The sequence below is a fragment of the Coffea eugenioides genome, chromosome 6 (genome assembly GCF_003713205.1).
Source record: "Coffea eugenioides isolate CCC68of chromosome 6, Ceug_1.0, whole genome shotgun sequence".
Classification (NCBI taxonomy): Eukaryota; Viridiplantae; Streptophyta; class Magnoliopsida; order Gentianales; family Rubiaceae; genus Coffea; species Coffea eugenioides.
The window spans coordinates 14,139,622-14,159,866 of record NC_040040.1 but is presented as its reverse complement, the minus strand read 5'-3'; the positions used below and the strand labels follow the sequence as shown (position 1 = coordinate 14,159,866).

General features: G+C 34.7%; 3 protein-coding genes across 3 annotated transcripts; all 3 read right to left on the bottom strand.

The window, feature by feature from the left end:
* Positions 1-1,971: 1,971 nt before the first annotated feature.
* Positions 1,972-3,809, bottom strand: LOC113774777 (UDP-glucuronate 4-epimerase 1). The gene has a single exon (XM_027319395.1). The coding sequence runs from the start codon at positions 3,602-3,604 to the stop codon at positions 2,303-2,305; it is 1,302 nt and encodes a 433-aa protein (XP_027175196.1). The 5' UTR covers positions 3,605-3,809; the 3' UTR covers positions 1,972-2,302.
* An 11,648-nt stretch (positions 3,810-15,457) lies between these two features.
* Positions 15,458-16,347, bottom strand: LOC113774663 (glycine-rich cell wall structural protein 2-like). Its single transcript, XM_027319260.1, has one exon. It carries the CDS (start codon positions 16,233-16,235, stop codon positions 15,693-15,695), a length of 543 nt encoding a protein of 180 aa, XP_027175061.1. The 5' UTR covers positions 16,236-16,347; the 3' UTR covers positions 15,458-15,692.
* A 2,133-nt stretch (positions 16,348-18,480) lies between these two features.
* LOC113776107 (glycine-rich protein 5-like) lies at positions 18,481-19,269 on the bottom strand. The gene has a single exon (XM_027321189.1). It carries the CDS (start codon positions 19,147-19,149, stop codon positions 18,715-18,717), a length of 435 nt encoding a protein of 144 aa, XP_027176990.1. The 5' UTR covers positions 19,150-19,269; the 3' UTR covers positions 18,481-18,714.
* Between the last annotated feature and the right edge of the window lie 976 nt (positions 19,270-20,245).

Genomic DNA, 20,245 nt, shown 5'->3' with positions numbered 1-20,245 from the left:
TGCACAATTATTTTTCAAAGAACTAAAAACCATCGACACGAGGGACCATCACAAACTGTCGGTGGAGGCAAAGTCTGCGTTGAATGGACATAAATTCCAAGTTTCTTAGGTGACATAATTAGGTTTTTGCCACGCTTTGTATGCATCATATCCATTACTTACTATAATTCCAATCGAAGAGGTGCGACATTTAACACCTGTTAGCTGAATAAATAATTAGTTGATAAGGACACTGCAATGGCCAAATCTCAATACTCCAGCTACAAAAGAATAGTACAAAAATCAGTACTTGACTCACACCCTACTCGCAAAAGAAAGAAGAAACAAAAATGTGTATTGACAACAAAACAAAAAAGTAATTTATAAGAAGATATGCTAGATTTATGCGTATCAATCGCAATCATATATAGTTTGATATACGAGATGAATATATTATTTTGATTTATTATTTATTTGCTTCTATCATTTTAACTTATCAAAACTTTAGGACAAGAACACCTCTTATTTACTATTTACTACTCACTTGTTTTTGGTATCAAATCTTGGAGATGACAATTTCTGAGATGAAAATGAAGAAAATTAACAGCCGATCAAATAACCAAATCTACCACAAGTGTCGGCAAGAAAAAGCCACGAGCTAGAAGAGCATCATCATCCATCATCAACAAAACAATCAATTACTCAGCTCGTTTCTTTAAAAACCTTTACAGTTGGACCCTTGGATGTGACGCAGACCCCAGTTTTCATCCAATCCAACGGCTGAGATAAAGAGAAGCCTACACATCAGTCACATGGTGTGGGACCCTTTTGCATACACCCGTCTTTCACGGTATCTTTCCCTCTTTTTCTCCTTGCTCAGCTGTCGTAAGGCCTAATGCAATCCAAACTTAGCTGTCGGTCTCTTTTGCTGTGACGACTGATGGGAGGATGGAGCTTTCTCTTTCGACCTTAGAAAATTCTTTCTGACCTAATCTAATCTCCCCAATTACGAAAAAGGAATTCTTTTCTTTTGATCTTTTCTTTGATAATAAAAAAAAAAAAACAAACCGTCACGCCACGGCCACGCTACGCTACCCTACCTTTGTTTGATAATTGTGATTGAATATGGTTAATTCTTTTTTTTTTTTTAACTCTGAATTTAATGTTGATTGACCGCCTTGAGATCAATGAAAAATTATCCAACCTGTTACTATCAAAATTATATGTCTGTTAATTTTAAATTATTCCCATCATCATACTAGAGATGTGGTTGATTTTTACACTTTACTTTTACTTTAAACTAACACTTTACTCTAAATCGAACCCCAAGTACCAAAACACTACATGCAAATTTATGAATAAACTATCCCAATTATAATACTCACGATTCAAAACCTGAATTAAATTTAATGAAAAAAACTCTAAAAACTCTCCTCAGACTCCTCCCTAACTATTATAAGTAAACTATTTTAACGACACATTAAACATAGTTGTTTATTCTTCAAAAGTACGGATAAACTGTCCAACTATAACACTCAGGATTCAAATGAATCCTGAATTAAATTCAGTGAAAAAAACTCTAAAAACTTTTCCCTATTGCGATAATTAAGCATAGTTGCTTGTTCTTCAAAATTCTATTTAATGAAGTGTTTAATTAAACAAAGGGTGTCAACATACGTAAGCAAACAAACTGCCTCTACTTAGTTAGGAGTAGCTATTCAACAACAAACAATCAAGCTCAATTATGATCCAGAAATCTTTACAACTTATTATTTTCAGCCAAAATGAAAATTCAAACTAATATAGTAGAGGAGGCCACACATGCATGAGAGAACATATAGAAAGCCAACTTTCCGCCGCAATTATAGTAAAATAATTCAAGAATCCAAATCAAACTGAGATAAAATGAGGAATCATGTTCAGTTAAAAAGCTGTGCATTAAATCATTGAGTTAGTAAATTTCAGAAATAGAAATAATAAAGAGAAAAAGGATCAAAAAGCAAAATCTGGGCCAGCCAAAATGTGAAATTTGTTATCCTTTACAGAGGGAAAAAAAAACAGAGAAAAAGTACCGGCAGCTCTAACCGAGGAAAAAGGAGTCAATCTTCACCTCTCCTCTTCCTCAAGAAAAGAATAACGTAACTACTATTCATCTTTTCTTTTCTTTCTTTTCCTTTTATCCTGCTTACATGGATTATCCATTTCCATTCCTTTCTTCTTCCCGTGACAAGAAGAATTAAAAAGGAGGTAAAAAAAAAAAAAAAACTACAATACAGCAGGAAAATTTTTCCAAAAAAAAAAATTGAAAAGAATTTTACTCCTGTCATAGCTTTACAGACTTGCCATGATTGTGGCCGTAAAATGCGAGATACCACTTAACAAATTTCTTCAACCCGGTTTGTAAATCGGTTGTGGGCTTATACCCGAGTTCTCTCCGGGCCAAGCTTATATTCGCATGAGTGAACGGAACGTCACCGTTTCCAGGCATATCCACGTAATTCTTCTTAGCCTTAACCTTGAGATGCCTCTCCAGTATCCCCACCATCATCGGCACCGTCACCGGCGACGTGTTCCCCAAGTTGAAGATCCGATACTGAGCCGGGCCCCGTTTCTTTCCACCCGACCCGGTACTCTTCTTGGCAGTGTCCAACGACGCCACGCACCCTTTCACCACGTCATCAATGTACGTAAAGTCCCGGGCCAAGTCGACCCGGTTCTTGCCCCGGTAGATCGTAATCGGTTTACCTTGCAGGATACCCTTGGTAAAAGAGAAGTACGCCATGTCGGGTCTTCCCCAGGGCCCGTAAACCGTGAAAAACCTCAACCCGGTAATGCTCAACCCGTAGATATGATTGTACGTGTGCGTAATAGCTTCACCGGACTTCTTGGTTGCGGCGTAGAGAGAAGCGGGTCTGTCAGTACGATCCGATTCGGAAAACGGAACGTCTTCATTCAACCCGTAAACAGAACTGGAGCTGGCCCAAACAATAGCCGGCTGAGGATCGGCGTTCTTGCAAGCCTCTAAAAGGGTGACCAAGCCGGCTATATTGCTATGAACATAAGAATGAGGATTCTCCATGGCGTATCGGACGCCGGCTTGAGCCGCCAAATGCATCACGTGGGTAAACTCCACAATGTCGAAGAGCTTCGCTATCAACTTAGCGTCGTTTACATCTCCCTCCACGATAAAAACGTTGTGCGAGTTTAAAAGCGCTTTTCTGGCCTTCTTCAACGACGGGTCGTAGTAGTTGTTGAAGTTGTCGAACCCAACGACGCCGTCTCCCCGTTTCTTTAAAGCGAGGGAGACGTGGGACCCGACGAAACCGGCTGCACCTGTGACGAGAACGGAAAACCCGTTGGCCCGGTGGATCTGGGCAGAGCTCTTAACTTGTTTCTCCCAATGGTGGCCACCCCAAGCGGAGGAGAAATAACGGGAGCCGGAGTCCACGAAAGATTGGAAACTCAAGTACGACGCAGTCAGAGCAATCAAGAAAAGAGCCCATAAGAACATGGTACTCGTCGAAGCGAAACATCTGTAGAACTGCCGGTTCATGCTATGGGCTCCTCCTCTATCCTTGAACTTCCCCGGCGTTGATGGGAAAAGTTCTTCCTCCAATGACGGCATTATTTGTTTCTTGCTAACTATTTATTTGTTATCAACAGGAATATAGTGGCAGAAAAAGATTTTTTTTTCTCGAAATATTTTTGCTGGAATCAAGAGAAATGGAAGTGAATATGGGATTATTGTATTTTCTTGAAAAAAAAAAGCCAAAAATTTTTAACAGATGCAGAGATGGCGGAGAAGAAAGGCCTGCACCTGCTAAGGAGGGGAGGGGGATGGTGGTGAGATATATATAGTGGGAGACCACAAAAGCAGGAGACAAGTCTACGCGTGAACGCGTTAAAGGAAGGACGGCTGGATGCGAGGGAGGAAATAAACTAATCGAACTGGAAAATGAGAAATGGCAAATGAGAAACTTTTCTTTTTTATTTATTTTTTTCTTTCTTTTTATTATATTGTTGGTTTTTTCATTTTTGGTATGGGAAGGTATTTGCGTAGGATCTCATTCCGAAGAGAGGGAAAAGGGTCAGTGGGGAATGGGACAGCCACAGAGGACAGCCAATCAGTGAAGGAATTTCGACGAAAGGAAGGGACGGGGAGCAGGGGAACAGAAGCCGTATTTTAGATTTGGGATTACTTTTCCCCCCTACGGAGAGGATGGTATATTATACGTAAGAATGCATATATGATGTACGTGACAACTTATATACATAATGGACGTGTGAATTAAGATGATAATAATAAAGATTATGACGTCAAGCCACTATGATTATCATCTTATGGCGTTTACAAAAAAAGAATTCTTTTCGAGCTCAATTTATCATTATCAGTCCTTCAAAAAAAAAATTTATCATTATCAGGCATATTTTTATATTAAGTAAAACATGACGAAAATATTCTCAGAATATTCATGAGGTTATGGGCTTGTTTTGTAGGTAATCTGCGATCTGACTGATCTGCCTTCTTGAATTTCTTAGTTTAGTCATTAGAAACATGACGGTTTAATTGATAACATAAATTAAATAAACTTAATTGCTATATTTTTCTCAAAAAGCAAATGAAATATTTTATGGTTATGTCCGTTTTGATTGCTATTTTTAGAAGTTTTATAAAAAAAAAATATACTCTAACGGTTTGATGAATGTGATGTAAAAAAATGATTGAAAAATATATTTACAAAAAACATAAAATTCTTTTTACAAAAAAAATCACAATCCAAACAAGGGTAATTGGCTGGAATTACCTTTTGAATTTCTTATTTTGTTGCTGGAGATAAGACAACTTGATTTGGTAAAATAGTTAAATGAGCAATTTTTACATTTGTTTTAGAAAAACTACTAAAATAATTTGATGTATATATGTTAATATTTATGCGAAGCACACTTACAAAGATATACTAACTACTCGTTAATGGTTATTGACTAACTCGTGACAATAATTACTTTTTTTTGAATTTTTTTAACTGAGTAGTTGGAGACATGACCTTTGAATTGGTAAAATAATTAAACAAACTTAAAATTTTTTTACCCATTTTAAAATATACTAAATTTATTGGTGTACAAGGCGTACATATATTAATATATATTAGTTGTAGCATTTGGTTTACACGGTTAAATTGAAAAAGCGAAAATGTGTGAGAACGAGTAAAGATAGCAGTGCATTGACTGTGTTGTAACGCTGTAATGGATTTGACTATTAGGATGACAAGAAAGTAATGATCAGTGTGTGTTCTGTGTGTTGTACAAGTGTATTACTGCAAAGACTAGCTGTTGGGACTACGGCTGTACGCGCTACAATGATTGAAAATGTTGGGGGGAATTTTCTGCTAAAGGAAATATGTGTGGTTGTTTGAGACACATAATTACGTATAAAAAGAGCATGTACAACGGGTACCTTAAGGGATTAATTAAAAAGTAAATAAATATAATAAAGGGTAGATAAGATTAAATAGAAAAAATATATAAATTTGAGTAAATCTTATATACACTGAAAGTGTATACAATATCACCATTGGATTCATGACATGTATGCAAAAGTCGAATTTCAAATTCAAATTTTGCATAATTATCATTCATCTAACGCTGAAAGTGTATACACTGTCACACTGTCAGTGTAAGAAAGATTAATTCTATAAATTCAAGGAAAAATAATAATTATTAATATGTATATATATACGATATATTAGGTGAATATTAGATATGTTATAGAGCATCCATTAGAAAAATTCTAACATTTTCTGTTATTCGTTATTAGTTATTTGTTGATGACGTGAGAGTCCGTTACTTAATTTACACACAAAATTCTTGTATTTAAACTGTATTTGGAAAATTTAACACCTAAGACTAGACTGTTTCTAAATAAGCTCCACTTGGCAAAGTATACACGTTTATGTGTAAATTAAATTCTTACTTGGCTCAAGTTCACACTATGTGTAAATTTCATTTCTTTTTTCTTTTTTTTTTGGTGTTTTATACGTATGTATATGGAATTATTTTGAGCTAAGCATTCACTTAAAGTAAGTAAATTGACAATTTTTAGTTAAAAATTTACTTAAAGTCAGTGATTGACAAATTTGAGCTTGGACTTTTGCGGCCTGTGATTGTCAAGTTCGTAATTTTCATTATTTATTTAAGATGTCACTTGAAGACTTTCAAAACACTTCTCATAGATTTGATACTTCGTAGAAGATTTAGGCCTCATTTGCGTTGTGGTGCTTTGGTTAAAAAAACACTTCTAAAAATATGATCTCATAAAAGAACTTTTGGAGTTACGGTATTTTTTATAAAAAAAAAAGCACATTTTATTGCTAAAAACACTTTTTGAGATGGTTGGTAAACATAATTCCATAAAACTTTTGAGATGTTTGGTGTTAAAAGCACTTCTAGGCTTCTAGCAAGCTAAAATTTGGTACTTTTGGAATAATTTTTGTGTTTTAAAAAATAAAACATTAAATTTAATTATTTTATCCTATATTATGAAGTAAATAAATGTATTATTTTATCCTATATTTTAACAAATTTAGTTATTTAAAATTACATATTGTCCAATACAATAAGTACTTATTGAATAATGTATGTAAACAATATAGTTAAAAGTGTTTAAACACTTAATAAGCACTTTTATTAAAAATCTCTATTAAGTGAAGTACTTCTCAATAAACGGCTCCAATCCCAAAAGATCTTTTAGGATCCTATCATATTTTGGCCAAATGGTTAAATTTGTCTTAAAGTATTCCCTGATTTTTTACTTAGTCCTAAAGCTTTTGTTCATACATCCTTCCGCCCCCAACTTCTTTCTATTTGAGTCCAATTTGTTCCTTTAGGCATGTTCTTACCAAAAAAAAAACCCCTCCACCACCTTCATATAGCCAATTGGTATACTCTGGAATTGAACATATGTAAAGGCCTTCAACAATCCATTTCAAATCAACTTCAATATCTGCTAAAACTTCATATATGAGAATTGAGATGTTAGATATTATTTCTTTTTCCTACCCAACTTGCAAATTTTTCATAATGGGGAGTCTAGGGTTGATTGATAAGCTTATATCCCCTAATTTTCTTTTACCTATAATTTGTTTGCAATGTTTAACTTTATTTGGCAAAAAATTCCAAATGTTTGTAGGGTTGAGATTATATGCTAAATACTTCAGGGACTATTTAGCAATTTTACAAAAAATAAGTTGCACCATCTCAATCGGATTGTTAAATATGTATCACTTCCTCACGTTCATGGATAGACATCCAGATAAAAGATAGTTATCTTCACTTGACTCGATCTTATCAAAGAGAGAGAGAGATAAAAATAATTGGGTTCCAACCAAATGCTCAACATGCCTTTGGACTTCTTCTTGGAGGAATTGAAGGAAATAAAAAAGAGAGTTTATCAAAATTAGGTAGTAGGAAATTTGACGTCAAATGTCACTTGTCTGTTACTTTTTAAAGTTTTGAGTGCAGATCAAAACTTCCATGCTATTTTATTCCTTTACAAACTTGAAGAACTTTAGTGCCTTGCACCTTTCATTTGCCCAACTCTTTTTCATCAACAACATATAGGGTATAAATTCTGGAATAGCCATATCTATTCAATTCTAAAAAATTCTCATGGCGTGGTAACTGATGAATACGTCAGTTTCTCGAAGGCGTGAAATGGAAAAGAAATATCAATCAAATTATTTTTCTCTAATAATCCACCGGTCAACATCCTAAAAACATTAAAAAAAAAATTGCCCAAAAATTCAAACTATTATTTAACATGTCAAGGAGTTACGCAAACAACTGTCGTCATGTAACTAAAATAGAATGATAATTTACAATATGATGTGTGCTCATGTCATAGTTTTGTATATTTTTTTATCTCCTCTATTTGTATATGATTTTTCTCTTACTTCCCTAAATTATAAGTAGTACAGGCATGTCGTGATTTGTGCTGTCGATTTTTCTAGCAATACTCCTCAAAAGAGTGCAATAGCTAAAGAAAGACTTTATTTTTAAAGAAAAAAGAAAGTTTAATTTGTAAAAACCATTTTTAGTGGAATCATTCATTCAACGGGGTGTTTCTGTAAATTTGGGTGCTCCTGGCAATCATCACTACAACATGGGGCCATCTCATTGGCTGATCCCGCGTCAACCGTGACATCAAGCCCCTGCTTGTAATTTAATATTTAAATTCAATGAATTCAAATTTTAATATATTCAAACATATTTGATAATAAAAAAAATAGGACATAAAAGTAACACTAAATTCTTTAAATAAAATTTGTTCTAAATAATAAGTGATAAATTATTAATTTATCACTTAATGTGATATATATATTTAAATATATTAATTTAATATTTAATAATCAAATAACTTGACGAATTTAAATTTCATATTTTTATTTTTAAATTTCAGTTTAATCAAAACTACTTAATTACAAGGAGCACTCGAGGCGACCGGTTTCTGGCTCTGGACAGAGACGATACCAGAGAAAAACGCGGAACCGGAAAATGCCAGGCGGTGTTGGTCCCCACTTCTCCAGGTTTGGAGTATATGGGCGGTGCTCTTTTCTGCATTTGACTTCTCTATCCTTTCCCTCATCACAGTTTCTGCTAATTTCTAATCCATCCCCTCCGTACAGTGTGATAGTTGGTACTATGTAGTCTGCAGCACTCTTTGCCAGCTTTTGGCTTTACAGCTATAACTGTACCACGGATTAATTGATGGCTTTTGTTTTGGGGGGTTATATTCACTGGCAATCCATGATCCCTTAATTTCAATGCACACATTCATAAATGCTTTTATTGCAGGACATGCAAGGCATATCCATTCATTCACATAATGTATGTTAAACAAAATGTATTTTTTTCTTTATCTTCTTTTACATGTATATTTGTATCGATGAGGTTTTCGTCCAGTGACCAGAAGTTTCAACGACACTTAGAGATCTAGGGGTTTGTTTGAATAAGAGTTTATTTGGATGATTTATTTGAGATAATTATTGTAAAGATAAAAAAAAAAGATTGAAATTCGTGAAGCAAATTATTTTATCTGAAATCATCTCAATCTAGATTTAAATCGCGACATATGCAAGTTTTTGTAGCTATATGTTAGTATTTATCCCACCATTTGTCTGTTATTTTGTAATATCGTTGAATCGTAATTTATATGTGTTGCTCTCTCATTATTGTGAATTCTTTGTCTGTAATACCCAAAAAAAATCTTAAAATTGTGTTCATTTTCACATTTTTGTAGAGTTTTTTTGAAGTTCCTTTTTCTATTCACTAGCTCTTGCCACAGGTACCAATGTAAAATATTGATTAGACACAAACTCCATTTAACCAAAAGAAACGGTAAAAGTCCATGCTACAGCAATACTTGCAAGATAGAGGGCTTATTTTGTGTTTAACAGATGCTTATGTATGTAAGATGGATGTGGAGTGGAGTACCAAAGCAAAGCCACAAACATTTGGTGCCTCCATGTTCATTTATCTCGGAGTTTTCTAAAGCAAATAATGGCTATTGTTCTTCTAAATAAATGTTGTCCCAGTTAACGGTCAATGGATTGATATATATTATTGTTGGTGGGTGTGGTGGTGGTATTAAAATAATTAATCTTAAAAAATAAGATAGAATGTGAGATTAATTATCATGTATTTGCTTGCAAGTAAAGAGTTTTTGACTAGACCAAACCTAACAAGCAACTTCAATTATAATACTACAGGAAAATCGAGTTCCCACCACCATATGAACACGCTCATTAATTTGTACTCAAGACTTGTGAACTGGATCCCTTTTATTTTGTTCAACGAAGAAATGCTTGACCACTCATCGATTCCGTCAACACACGGCAGTCGAGTGCAAGTACGTGAATGCTTCGCTGTACTAACATTATTGTCGATGAAAATGGTTGTCTTATGTACAGGAACAATAGTTGAAAATATCGCTCATATTTTATCAAATGAATTTTTTTTATCATTTATTTTTAAAATATTAATTATACGTTATTCACAAATTCAAGTTAGTAAAATTTTGATTTCAACCTAAGTTTTTAATCACTTTTTAGTTTGAAATCATCAAGTGATCTACATACAATTACTTTGATGTACAAAAAGGTCAGATTCCACTTTTTTAGTGATCAAAATGAATATAGATTGGATCAAATTTTACTTTTATGGGAAAAAATTAATATGATTCTGGCCAATCCTACTTTTTTAGAGGTAACAATGGATATAGATCAGATCATTTATTTAATTACAAATGAGATTTAATCTTTTTGCTCCAAAGAAAATGATCATGTATGAGTCATATGATAAAGTTAGAGTAAAATTAATAAAAAAATTTATGTCAGAACTAAATTTTACCGACTTGATATTGTAAGGGAGGTAAAGTTACAATTTTTAAAGTGAATGACGGCAAAATTCATTTAACTAAATACGAGGGATGTTTTGAACAATTTTCCCTCATAATTACTTTGTTTTCTTAATTGATTAGAAGCATGAACCGTTGGGCATGTGGATTATGATTTGCTCAATCTAATAAATATATGGTTATCAGGATGAGCAACCTGGCCGTGATCCTTAATCGATACTTCGGCTAAGTTTATATATTGCTAATCAGTCACTTCCCTTGAAGATTCTATACATCTCTCAATATTCAAAAAATTCTATTATGTACTCAAACTTTGTTTTTTTTTTTTTGATAATAAAACATATTTCATTAAAGGATTACTGGAAATCGTCCAGTACAATTGAGATACATTGCTGCCCTGATGGCAGATAAACATGCACTAAAATTATAGATCTACAATTTAACAAATACATAAAATTTGAGAAATTAAGAACAAATCTAAAAAGTACCATAAATTTGAAAAACATTTCATCATAGAAAAAGTCGCTGCAGTTCTCTTTGTGCATGCTGTAATCGTCAGATCTGCTAATCAACAGTTGTAAGGTCCAATAAAGATGGTGAGATCTGCCGAGATTGATCCAAATCTGAAATATTCCCTCAGATCTGCTATCCAACTGGTTCAAGCTCAAAACTGAAAGTGAGATCTGATGAGAAGACTGAAGAAATTGTAGATCTAACATATAGATCTAAAAAAACTCCAAGATCTGAAAAAGTAAAGAACAAAACTAAATAAAACTCTCACTAAGATAGTTTCGGAGAGACTAAAACTCTCAATAGGACACCCTAGGAGAGAAGAAAACTCTCACTAGGATAACCTAGGAGAGACTTTATTGAATGGAAGGAAGAGCAAAGGACAAAGAAAGAGGAAGGAAAAATCTACTATAATTGTACTCAAACTTTGTTAGACAAATGAATTTGCCCATCTGTTGCAACAATTAAAAGTCAATATTTAGGTTTAGACTGTGATTTTTTTTATTTTACTAATAATCTAATACACTTCTTAACTGACTTTTAACTTAAGAAACACAACTATGGGAAATGCTATTGCCACTTATTGATCTATAGAACAGCAAAAATTGACGTGATGTTACCTATTTGTGGTTCACTATATTCATTTACAAAATATATATATGTAATAGCTAGAACAAATTTTATATCTCATCATCTCATCCTGCTTGTTAAACTTATTCGACTAGTTGTAATAACCCTCAATTTATTGCGTATGATTTGACCCTACACATAAGAATTTACAATTTAAATCTGTCAATCAATTTCAAAATTTCAGGTAATCAATTAGTTCACATTCTATGGGTAACTATATATACACGACTTCTTTAAATCATGGATTTCAATTAATGGAAGCCATTCTAAACATTGCTAATTATAAGTCATCGGCTTCCACTTCTAGCAAATTTAGTGACAAAAGCTTATTATAAATTTTCTTGAAACACCTTTCAGTATTAAAACTGAACTGAATTCTTAATCTGTTAGTGTAATATTGTGACATGGAAATACAACACTAATACGCCATAGTACTTGGGGTTGTTTTATTATTTTTTCTTAAACCAAAAAAAGTACGTCACAGTACAACACTTTCAAGTTAATAGAGAATATTAGCAGAGTCTCCACTCTCTCTCTCGGCCCCCACGTACGTACTGTAAAGTACTTATTTCACTGCACGTTGCATCAATATAATTGATGGCTTGATAAACTCGCAACTATTAAAATTGCAGCCAAATAAATGGACATGATAATTAACGATGAATACAACTATAATTATGATGCCTACTCTCCACGAGCTTGCAGCCTCGAATTTGCTTGGCGTAGCAGCTATAAAAAGTGCGTCTTCTGGATTAAGCCTCAGTTTTTGATGAAAGGACATCATTCATGGTTACATATTGGCAAAGAACTTGTTGAGAATATATAGAATTCTAGCTTGATGACATCTGGCTGTGTTTGTTTAAACAGGGTGATCTTGAGCAACAAGAAGGTAGTTCTAAGCTCAGCCGAAAGTCCTTTCCAGGCAAATGGTAAATGTGTTCAAGGTCTATTACCCGCCAATCAGAGAAGTATGTCCAGGTTTCAAGCTTTATTGAGTACGTATTGTCAAGCTCACTTGTTAATCTTTTGTGAAATACATAATTATAAAAAAAAATGTATGTATATTTACGAGTGACAGCTACTATTTTTTTGGGTTCATTTTATTTAGGTATGGCTTTTTTTCCTCCTTTGCCATACCTTTGTTGGCCACATCAGGTAAAAGGGCAGAGTTAGTAGATGAAATCGTTCAATATGTTTCAAACGACCGTTGCAGGGAGAAATACTGAAATGCTGCCGGTCTTCTTACATGGCAAAGGAACTAAAACTTTTTCTTCTTGTTTGGAAGGAAAAAGAGAACAACGAAAAGTAACATGGAACCCGTAGAAAGCAGAAGGATTTGTTGACTCAGTTACAGGAACTGAAAAAAAATACAAGTCTTTATGGAAATTGTTCCAAGATTAAGCCTGCTTCGTTACCCAGACAATTTTTATTCCAAGTTCGAAATCACTGCATATATTTATAAACCATGATACCCACACTCATCAACTTAAGCCATGACAAATCTAAATTCAAGTTTACATCACCACATTCATTAAATTTCTATTTGCTTATGTGAGAAGTTCACATCCGATGTCTGCTAGTAGAAAGGATGGCATCAGAAACCATAACAGCCAAATGAGCTATCAATGGCACCGCAGCTCTTGGTAATTCAAGAACTTGTTCAATCAGTACAAGGAACAAGAAGCTGCCCTTGCTCCTTGTGTACGAGGCACAGTCTTCCTTTGCAAATTGCAAATAGAGATGAATCAACAAGGTAGAGTGTTGGAAATGAAGTCAACTTATGAATGATTCAATTTGCTGTCAGTGTAGAGTTCCCAATCCATAACGGCGCGACCTTATGTATAGAAAGGTTTTACGCGAGAAGAGTTTTGACGAGTGGAAGGGCATCCTCCAAAAGTGTAGCAGAAGTGGTGCTAAAAATGGTGAGATTCAAGACTCTTCCAATCAATCTTGCTCGTCTTTAGCGCACTAAGTTGTCAAAAGAAGGTTGAGGCAACGAAGTGGAAAAAGAACTGATAGTGCGAATTTTCTGGCCGTGATCAAGATATCCATGTCCTCGAGGACTGTAACATCACTAATACATACATACATGCACACATACATATATATATACACATACATATACATACACACATATATATATGTATATGTATGTGTGTATATATATTCACTAACAATAAGAGCAAACTAGTGAAAAGTAAAAACAGAAAAACTAGAAACAAGAATCTAAGAACCAGATTTAACAAAGGAGAGACTGGCGATAAGCTGCTTACACAACGATTGAGGACAAAATTTGCAAAGAAGTATATAGTTGAACATTCATAAGTAATAGTTTACCCTGATTATAGAAGCTACAATGTTGCTTAAAATTGCTAATGAGACTTGTGATAAGGGTAGAATTGCTTTATTTAGGAAATTGCAGGAAAAAAGAAAATCTCATAGGCCGCAGCTAGGAAAATAATTACTCAAATCAGTAGTCACGTAGGATAGGACTTGAGAATAACGAGCTGTCACAAGCATATAAGATACTTCAGAATCACGAAGAATGAAGACAAAATAAGCAGCCATTAAAAGGATAATCAATGAGTGGAACCATATATTTACACTTTGAATTGTGAAAGGCTGACCCATTAAACTCAAATGCGGTGGTGGCTAAGCACCAGTCAAAATCACGTCTCTACTTCATTATGGTCATCAAAAATAGTATCCTATCAAAACAAAAATACTTTCAATAATAGTGTTCTATCAAGAAAGCATTTTCTTTCAAAAAAAGTTCACGCAGATAAGTTCATATATATACACGAACATATATATATATAGAAAAAAAAAACATTTGTTTTGCTAGCTTTATCTTCCATTTGCTATTTACCTGTTCGGTTGTACTCTTTAAAGAGCCATTAACGTCCTTACGTTTTTTCTTTTTCTTTTCCTTTCCTTTTTTCTGACCAACAAATTCGACTGTGAAAAGACTCATGATCCTTGCAAATGGCTAAGTCCAGTTTATAGTCCGTAGAAGAATTAATCATCTACTGCTTTACAAACCTAGAAATTTGAAAACCGGTGTCAAAGATAATAATAAGGGTGTTTCACTCTGAACAATCTCTCAGAAAATGAATGATGCTATGCCAATTTACAAAAGACACTCATAACGAGCACATTGACATGGTTTACCTCCCAGATAAGAAGTTCGAAACAAAAAAAAAAAAAAAATCAACTGATCAGAGGGTTTAACGCCCTGTCACTCTTTATTGAAGATGAATAATAGTTTTAACAATTTATCTACTTGTAAATTGACATTCCATAACGATATGTTGGAAACTCAGGATTCTAAATTGATTTTGATTTTCGGTTCTCGTAGTTTGGATTTAGCTTTCTTTTTTCAACTGCATCTCTCGTAGTCGTAGTAAAATGTTCACATACTATTTTCATAATTTAACCGTTCCTTAATACAAAAGAAAGTCATATTTCGACACTCAAAGAGTTTCAATGAACTTTCGAATTTTGTTTAAGTTTCATTTTCAAACTCTTTCAGACTCACAGCATCCTTCACAAGAGGGGTGAAATCCTCCTAATTAATTAAAATCTCCTAATGGCTTGCTAAACAGAAACTTGATAAAACTTAGTTTGATATCTAAGAATATGCATGTTGATGAAACTAAAAGTTCAGAAAAACTTTAGTAATTTCTTGTGTAAGAGTGAGGAAACGATAGAAACAGAAGAAGGGGACGGACCTGAATGAAGAAAACCATCAGAGAATAAAAGAGATGTTTAGTAAGTAAGCATATATTTTGGTAGGGTATCAAGAAACAAAGATTTATGACCATGCTCGGTATTTTGTCTTAAACAGTAACAAGGAAAACGATTTTTTCCCTCTTCAACGAGTTTATTGCAATTGACATGCATGGGAGTTTAACTGAAATTGACTGATACAGTGACAAAATGACAATAATTTTATTGCTGTTACCCTTGTAGCTAGGGATTTCATAGATTTTACTACAAACGGAAGAAAACATACGACACCATTCAACTTTCTTCAATTTACTTAAAGTGCAGGCAATGATCATTCTTAGTTACACAAGGTCTAAAACAAAATGCACGAGTCCAAGTACTGCATGACTACCACTTTATTTCCTTCTTTAACATATATGCATTTGACATGTATTCATTTTCCATTTCCTTCACCATAACCTGATCCAGATCCACCTCCTTCACCATGGCCACCTCCGTTTCCTGAACCCTCGCCATAACCTTCACCATGGCCTGAACCAGACCCTCGGCCAGATCCTCCTCCTCGACTGCCTCCTGATCCTGAAGCAGCTCTTGATCCGGCTGATGATCCTGCCGATGAGCCTGCTTCTGAGCCTCCACCACGAGAGCCTGACCTCGAACCAGCTCTTGATCCAGCATATGATCCTGCTGACGAGCCAGCTTCTGAGCCTGCACCACCGGAACCTGATGAACTCGAGCTTGAACTTGAACTTGAACTCGAACTAGAACTAGATCCTGAGCCAGAACCTGCGCCAGCTCCAGCTCCTGAGCCACTCCCACCTCCTAAACCAATCCCTACTCCGGCTCCAATCCCTACCCCTATGGGTAACCCCAAGTCCAAACCCAAGTCCTTTCTCGCTACTCGGCTTTCAGCCACCATAGCGAGAGCTGAAATAAGCAAACAAACAAGAACTAACAATGCCTTCAACTTAGTCATCTTTAATGCTAAATTTGGCTAAAATTACAATTTAGCTTCTAAACAATGTGAATGATACAATTCTCTTGTCTATAGCTACTAATGCTTGGATGTTTTCTGGTGCTAACATTCATCAAAAATTGAGGTATTTATAGTTGTACAAGAAGCAAAGTTGGTGAGAAAAGTTCCAAACTTGCAAAAGAAAAGAAGTGGGGGACAATTGTATAAATTATATTATTGAGAATACTGTTGAAGATGAAGATTTTACGTTGAACGAAAACGAAGCAAGGTTTGTGGACGAGAAAAGCTAACGCATGGAATGCAAAAGCTGTAGGGAGTGTCATGTGCGACGGCCATTTTATCATGTTATGGTGCCGACTGCCGACCCACAATTCCACTAACGTAGTGGAGAGTTTTTGATGTATTTGCATGCACTAAATAGTACTAATATTTTTAGTTAAGGATGAAAAAATGTGCTATGGAAAGGGACTAAACAATGTAAAAGGATAATTGTTTGTCAAACTCGTTTCCTTGAGATTGGATGATTATTCCCCCGAAAATAAATTGAAAATTGATGATAAAGTAAGGAACTTCTGAATGGAGGGTGAGGTGTAACAATTCCATTAACAATTGGTATTAGTATCAATAATTGTCCTTCTAATGCCTTTATAGTGCTATAAATGGTGCAGTAAGAGAAGCAATCCGTTGAAAATGATTAGCGCAAAGTCAACCTCTCAGATGGAGGCTTGTCAATTGACATGCTTAATTTGGCTTGTTATATCATGCTATGGGTTGATTTTTCGGAAGTTGATTGATCAATAATCTAGAAGTATTTTGGCACACTTAATAATGGGGATAAAGTGATAAACAAACTCCAATCAGTTCAAGAAGGGGAGGGAAAATGTAGACTTGATTACCTTCATTTATGTTCTTAAATATGTTAAAAACTGTCTGTTCTAGACAAAACAATTCGGGCTTTGTTTTCTAAATTCTACACATAGGCCTTCTTCTCGATTGCTTTAGATTTTATATAATCTGATTATAGAAATTATTTATAGAGAAAATCAGAACAAGTAATGCTACTCTTTGAATGATTATAAATTTTAATTTTTTTGGTGATAAAAAAAATCTATAATCAGAATGCAAAAACAATCGAGAGCATCATAAAAATTAATAATCCAATATTAGAATCTATAACCAGTTAAAATAATGAACTGAGAGTAAGGCCATAGATTGTCCAGCTAGGTAGGGGCTTGCTTGATATTGGTGTTGCCTGATATTGCAAGTAAAGATAACCATCCAAACCAAGAAGATGTGGGAAGTCACTAAAATCATTACATTAATTAATTAAATTTACACTTTTAAAAGAAAAACAAGGGGCTGCATAATACTCTAATTAACTTCTAAATAGTATGGGGTGAAGTATCAAACGATTCAGAAACTGCTAGAACAGATGACCTGGACACCCAAGAAAAGTGGTACATGTTTATCCCAAATAATTTACCTACGACGAATGCATATGCCAGAGCCTTGGTTTATTTTTTGTTTTTTCGGGTGCGGTTCACCTGTTAAATCTGATTTTTTTTTTTTTTGTTTTTTGGTGTCGACTTTTTAATCATTGGAGGATTCCTTGCGAAACCTAGTTAATAATATTCCAAGATATTCTCAGACGTGAGTTCCTGTCATGACTAATACCTGCGCTGGTCTGTTCTGAAGCAAGTGTTCTTCTATCAGAAAACATATCCTTATGTGTGTAGCTCATAGTGATCTCCATCATTATAAAGATCACGATGGGAGAATATGCCAAGAGCACTAGGTTTAAGCACATTTATGATTTATCTTTAAGGTCTCCTGGTACTGAAAAGACAACAACATAAATTCAGGAGCCGAATTTGTTCTGTTTCTTATTGGGATTGTCCTGTATCCTCCCCTTGTCCCTAGTACCTAAGTGATACATTTTCCCAGATTGGCCAAGTATCTTGTTTTTGTCTTCCGAAGTCTCGTTTTCACGACTGCCCTGTAAATAGCAGTACGAAGTTAGGGAAAAATTGAACAAATTATAACTAGCTTCCACCTCTTTTCTTCCATGCTTTATTTCTCATATAGTTTAATTTCATCATTTTTTTATTTGATGATTATTTTGAGATCTGATCAACTGGTATTACGCCTAATTAAACAGGTGTATATTAGAACCTCATTGAACAATAAACCAACAGAAACTAACGTTGTACGAGATGAGGTAACATAAACTTGGAGGAAAAAAAAAAAGAAGAAGCTGTTAAACAATCCATAACTAATGATTACAACTGAAGTAAGAGTTCAAGACACACACATCTACTTTTACAATAGGTGGTAGATAAGCGGTTGTGCTACTCATAATTTATTTAGATGCAAGACGATAATTATTTGCTGCAAATTTTACTGTTACTAGTAGGCTTTGCATGAGAATCTTTAGTCTCTGCCACTTCCACTTCAATAATCTTGAACAAAGCTAGAGTCTTTAATTATGCCCAGCACCAGATCCTGAACCACGACCACGTCCTTGCCCCGATGCAGATCCAGCTCTAGATCCTGCGTATGAACCAGCCTCGGAGCCTGCACTTGATCCAGACCCGGACCCAGCTCTAGATCCTGCATATGAACCCGCCTCTGATCCTGCACTTGATCCAGACCCCGACCCTGAAGAAGAAGCTGATGAACTTGATGATGAGCTCGAGCTAGAATGGGAACCTGAACCAGAACCAGATCCTGAACCAGCCCCGGAACCCGCACCACTACCTCCTCCTATGCCCAACCCTATTCCTGCTCCGACTCCAACTCCTATACCACCACCAAGATCCACTCCCAAGTCTTTCCTCGCCACCCTGCACTCAGATATAAGAGCAGAACATGCAAGAAGAAATGCAACTAATGCTAAGGACTTGATTGGTGCCATTTCTCACAACCAAAGTCTATAGCTAATCAAGATCGTCTAATTTTATGTCTTGTGGCTAGAAAATGATAGACAAAGTCGGTCAAGGGTGATGCGGTTGTAACTTACAAGGTGCTGGTAGAATCCTCCGAGTAGAATAAGGTTTAGTTTCTACATGTCTAATTGCATGCAATTTCAGCTATTTATAGCTGTTGGTGAGCCAACTACAAAGTTGGTGCATTTTACAATGAATGATGAAACCTTAGTACGTGTAAACTAAGCAGTGAAGCACAAAGGAAACATTTGGTGATTTTTCGAATGGAGGAGCTGACTTGTTACTCAAGAATGGCATTGCAGCATTTTGTGTGGCTAATATAATCAGTTGAAACACCAGGGATTTTGCTTATTTTGACAGGCGTCCACTCCTTGCCGGCCCTAATTCTTCGCACTAAGTAAGTGGGGTTGGAAAATGGATGTCTAATTGCTGAACAGCTTGTAGTTTCAAATGTCTCCGTTAGATTTTTTTTTTATTTTTTTTTTTTAGAGATGGTACACTTGGAAGTATCATGAATTAACTCCTCCTTCCCATGAACTAAGTGAATCCATGAAATGCCATTTAACATTGCACTTAGGTGTGAGAGCTTTAAGCCTATCTTTAACCCTCTACTTTAATTTGTTTTCAAAGCAAAAGAAATAGTTTTTATGAGCCTTAGTTTGAAAATATTACTTTCTCTGTCCCATTTTGATAGTCTTAGTTTTTCTTTCACACAGTTTAAAAAAAATAGTTAATTTTGTTGGAAAAACAAAATTAGGTTGCTATTTTTCTAAAATACCCTCACATTAAATAAAATACAACTTTATATTAATTATTCATAAAAACTTGAATTGATGGTCAAGAAAGAATGAATCCTCATTCTAATAACAACCTAAATAAAGTACTATATTAAATCTAAATGTATTATATGGGGTAGGTTAACAATCTATATTAAATAAAGTAGTTTATACTAATAACAACCTACATTGAACAAGGGTATTTTAGAGAAATTAAAAGATAACTACATTCTTCAATTAGAAAATGAACTATAATTTAAGACAGATGAAAAAGAAAAATAGGACTATC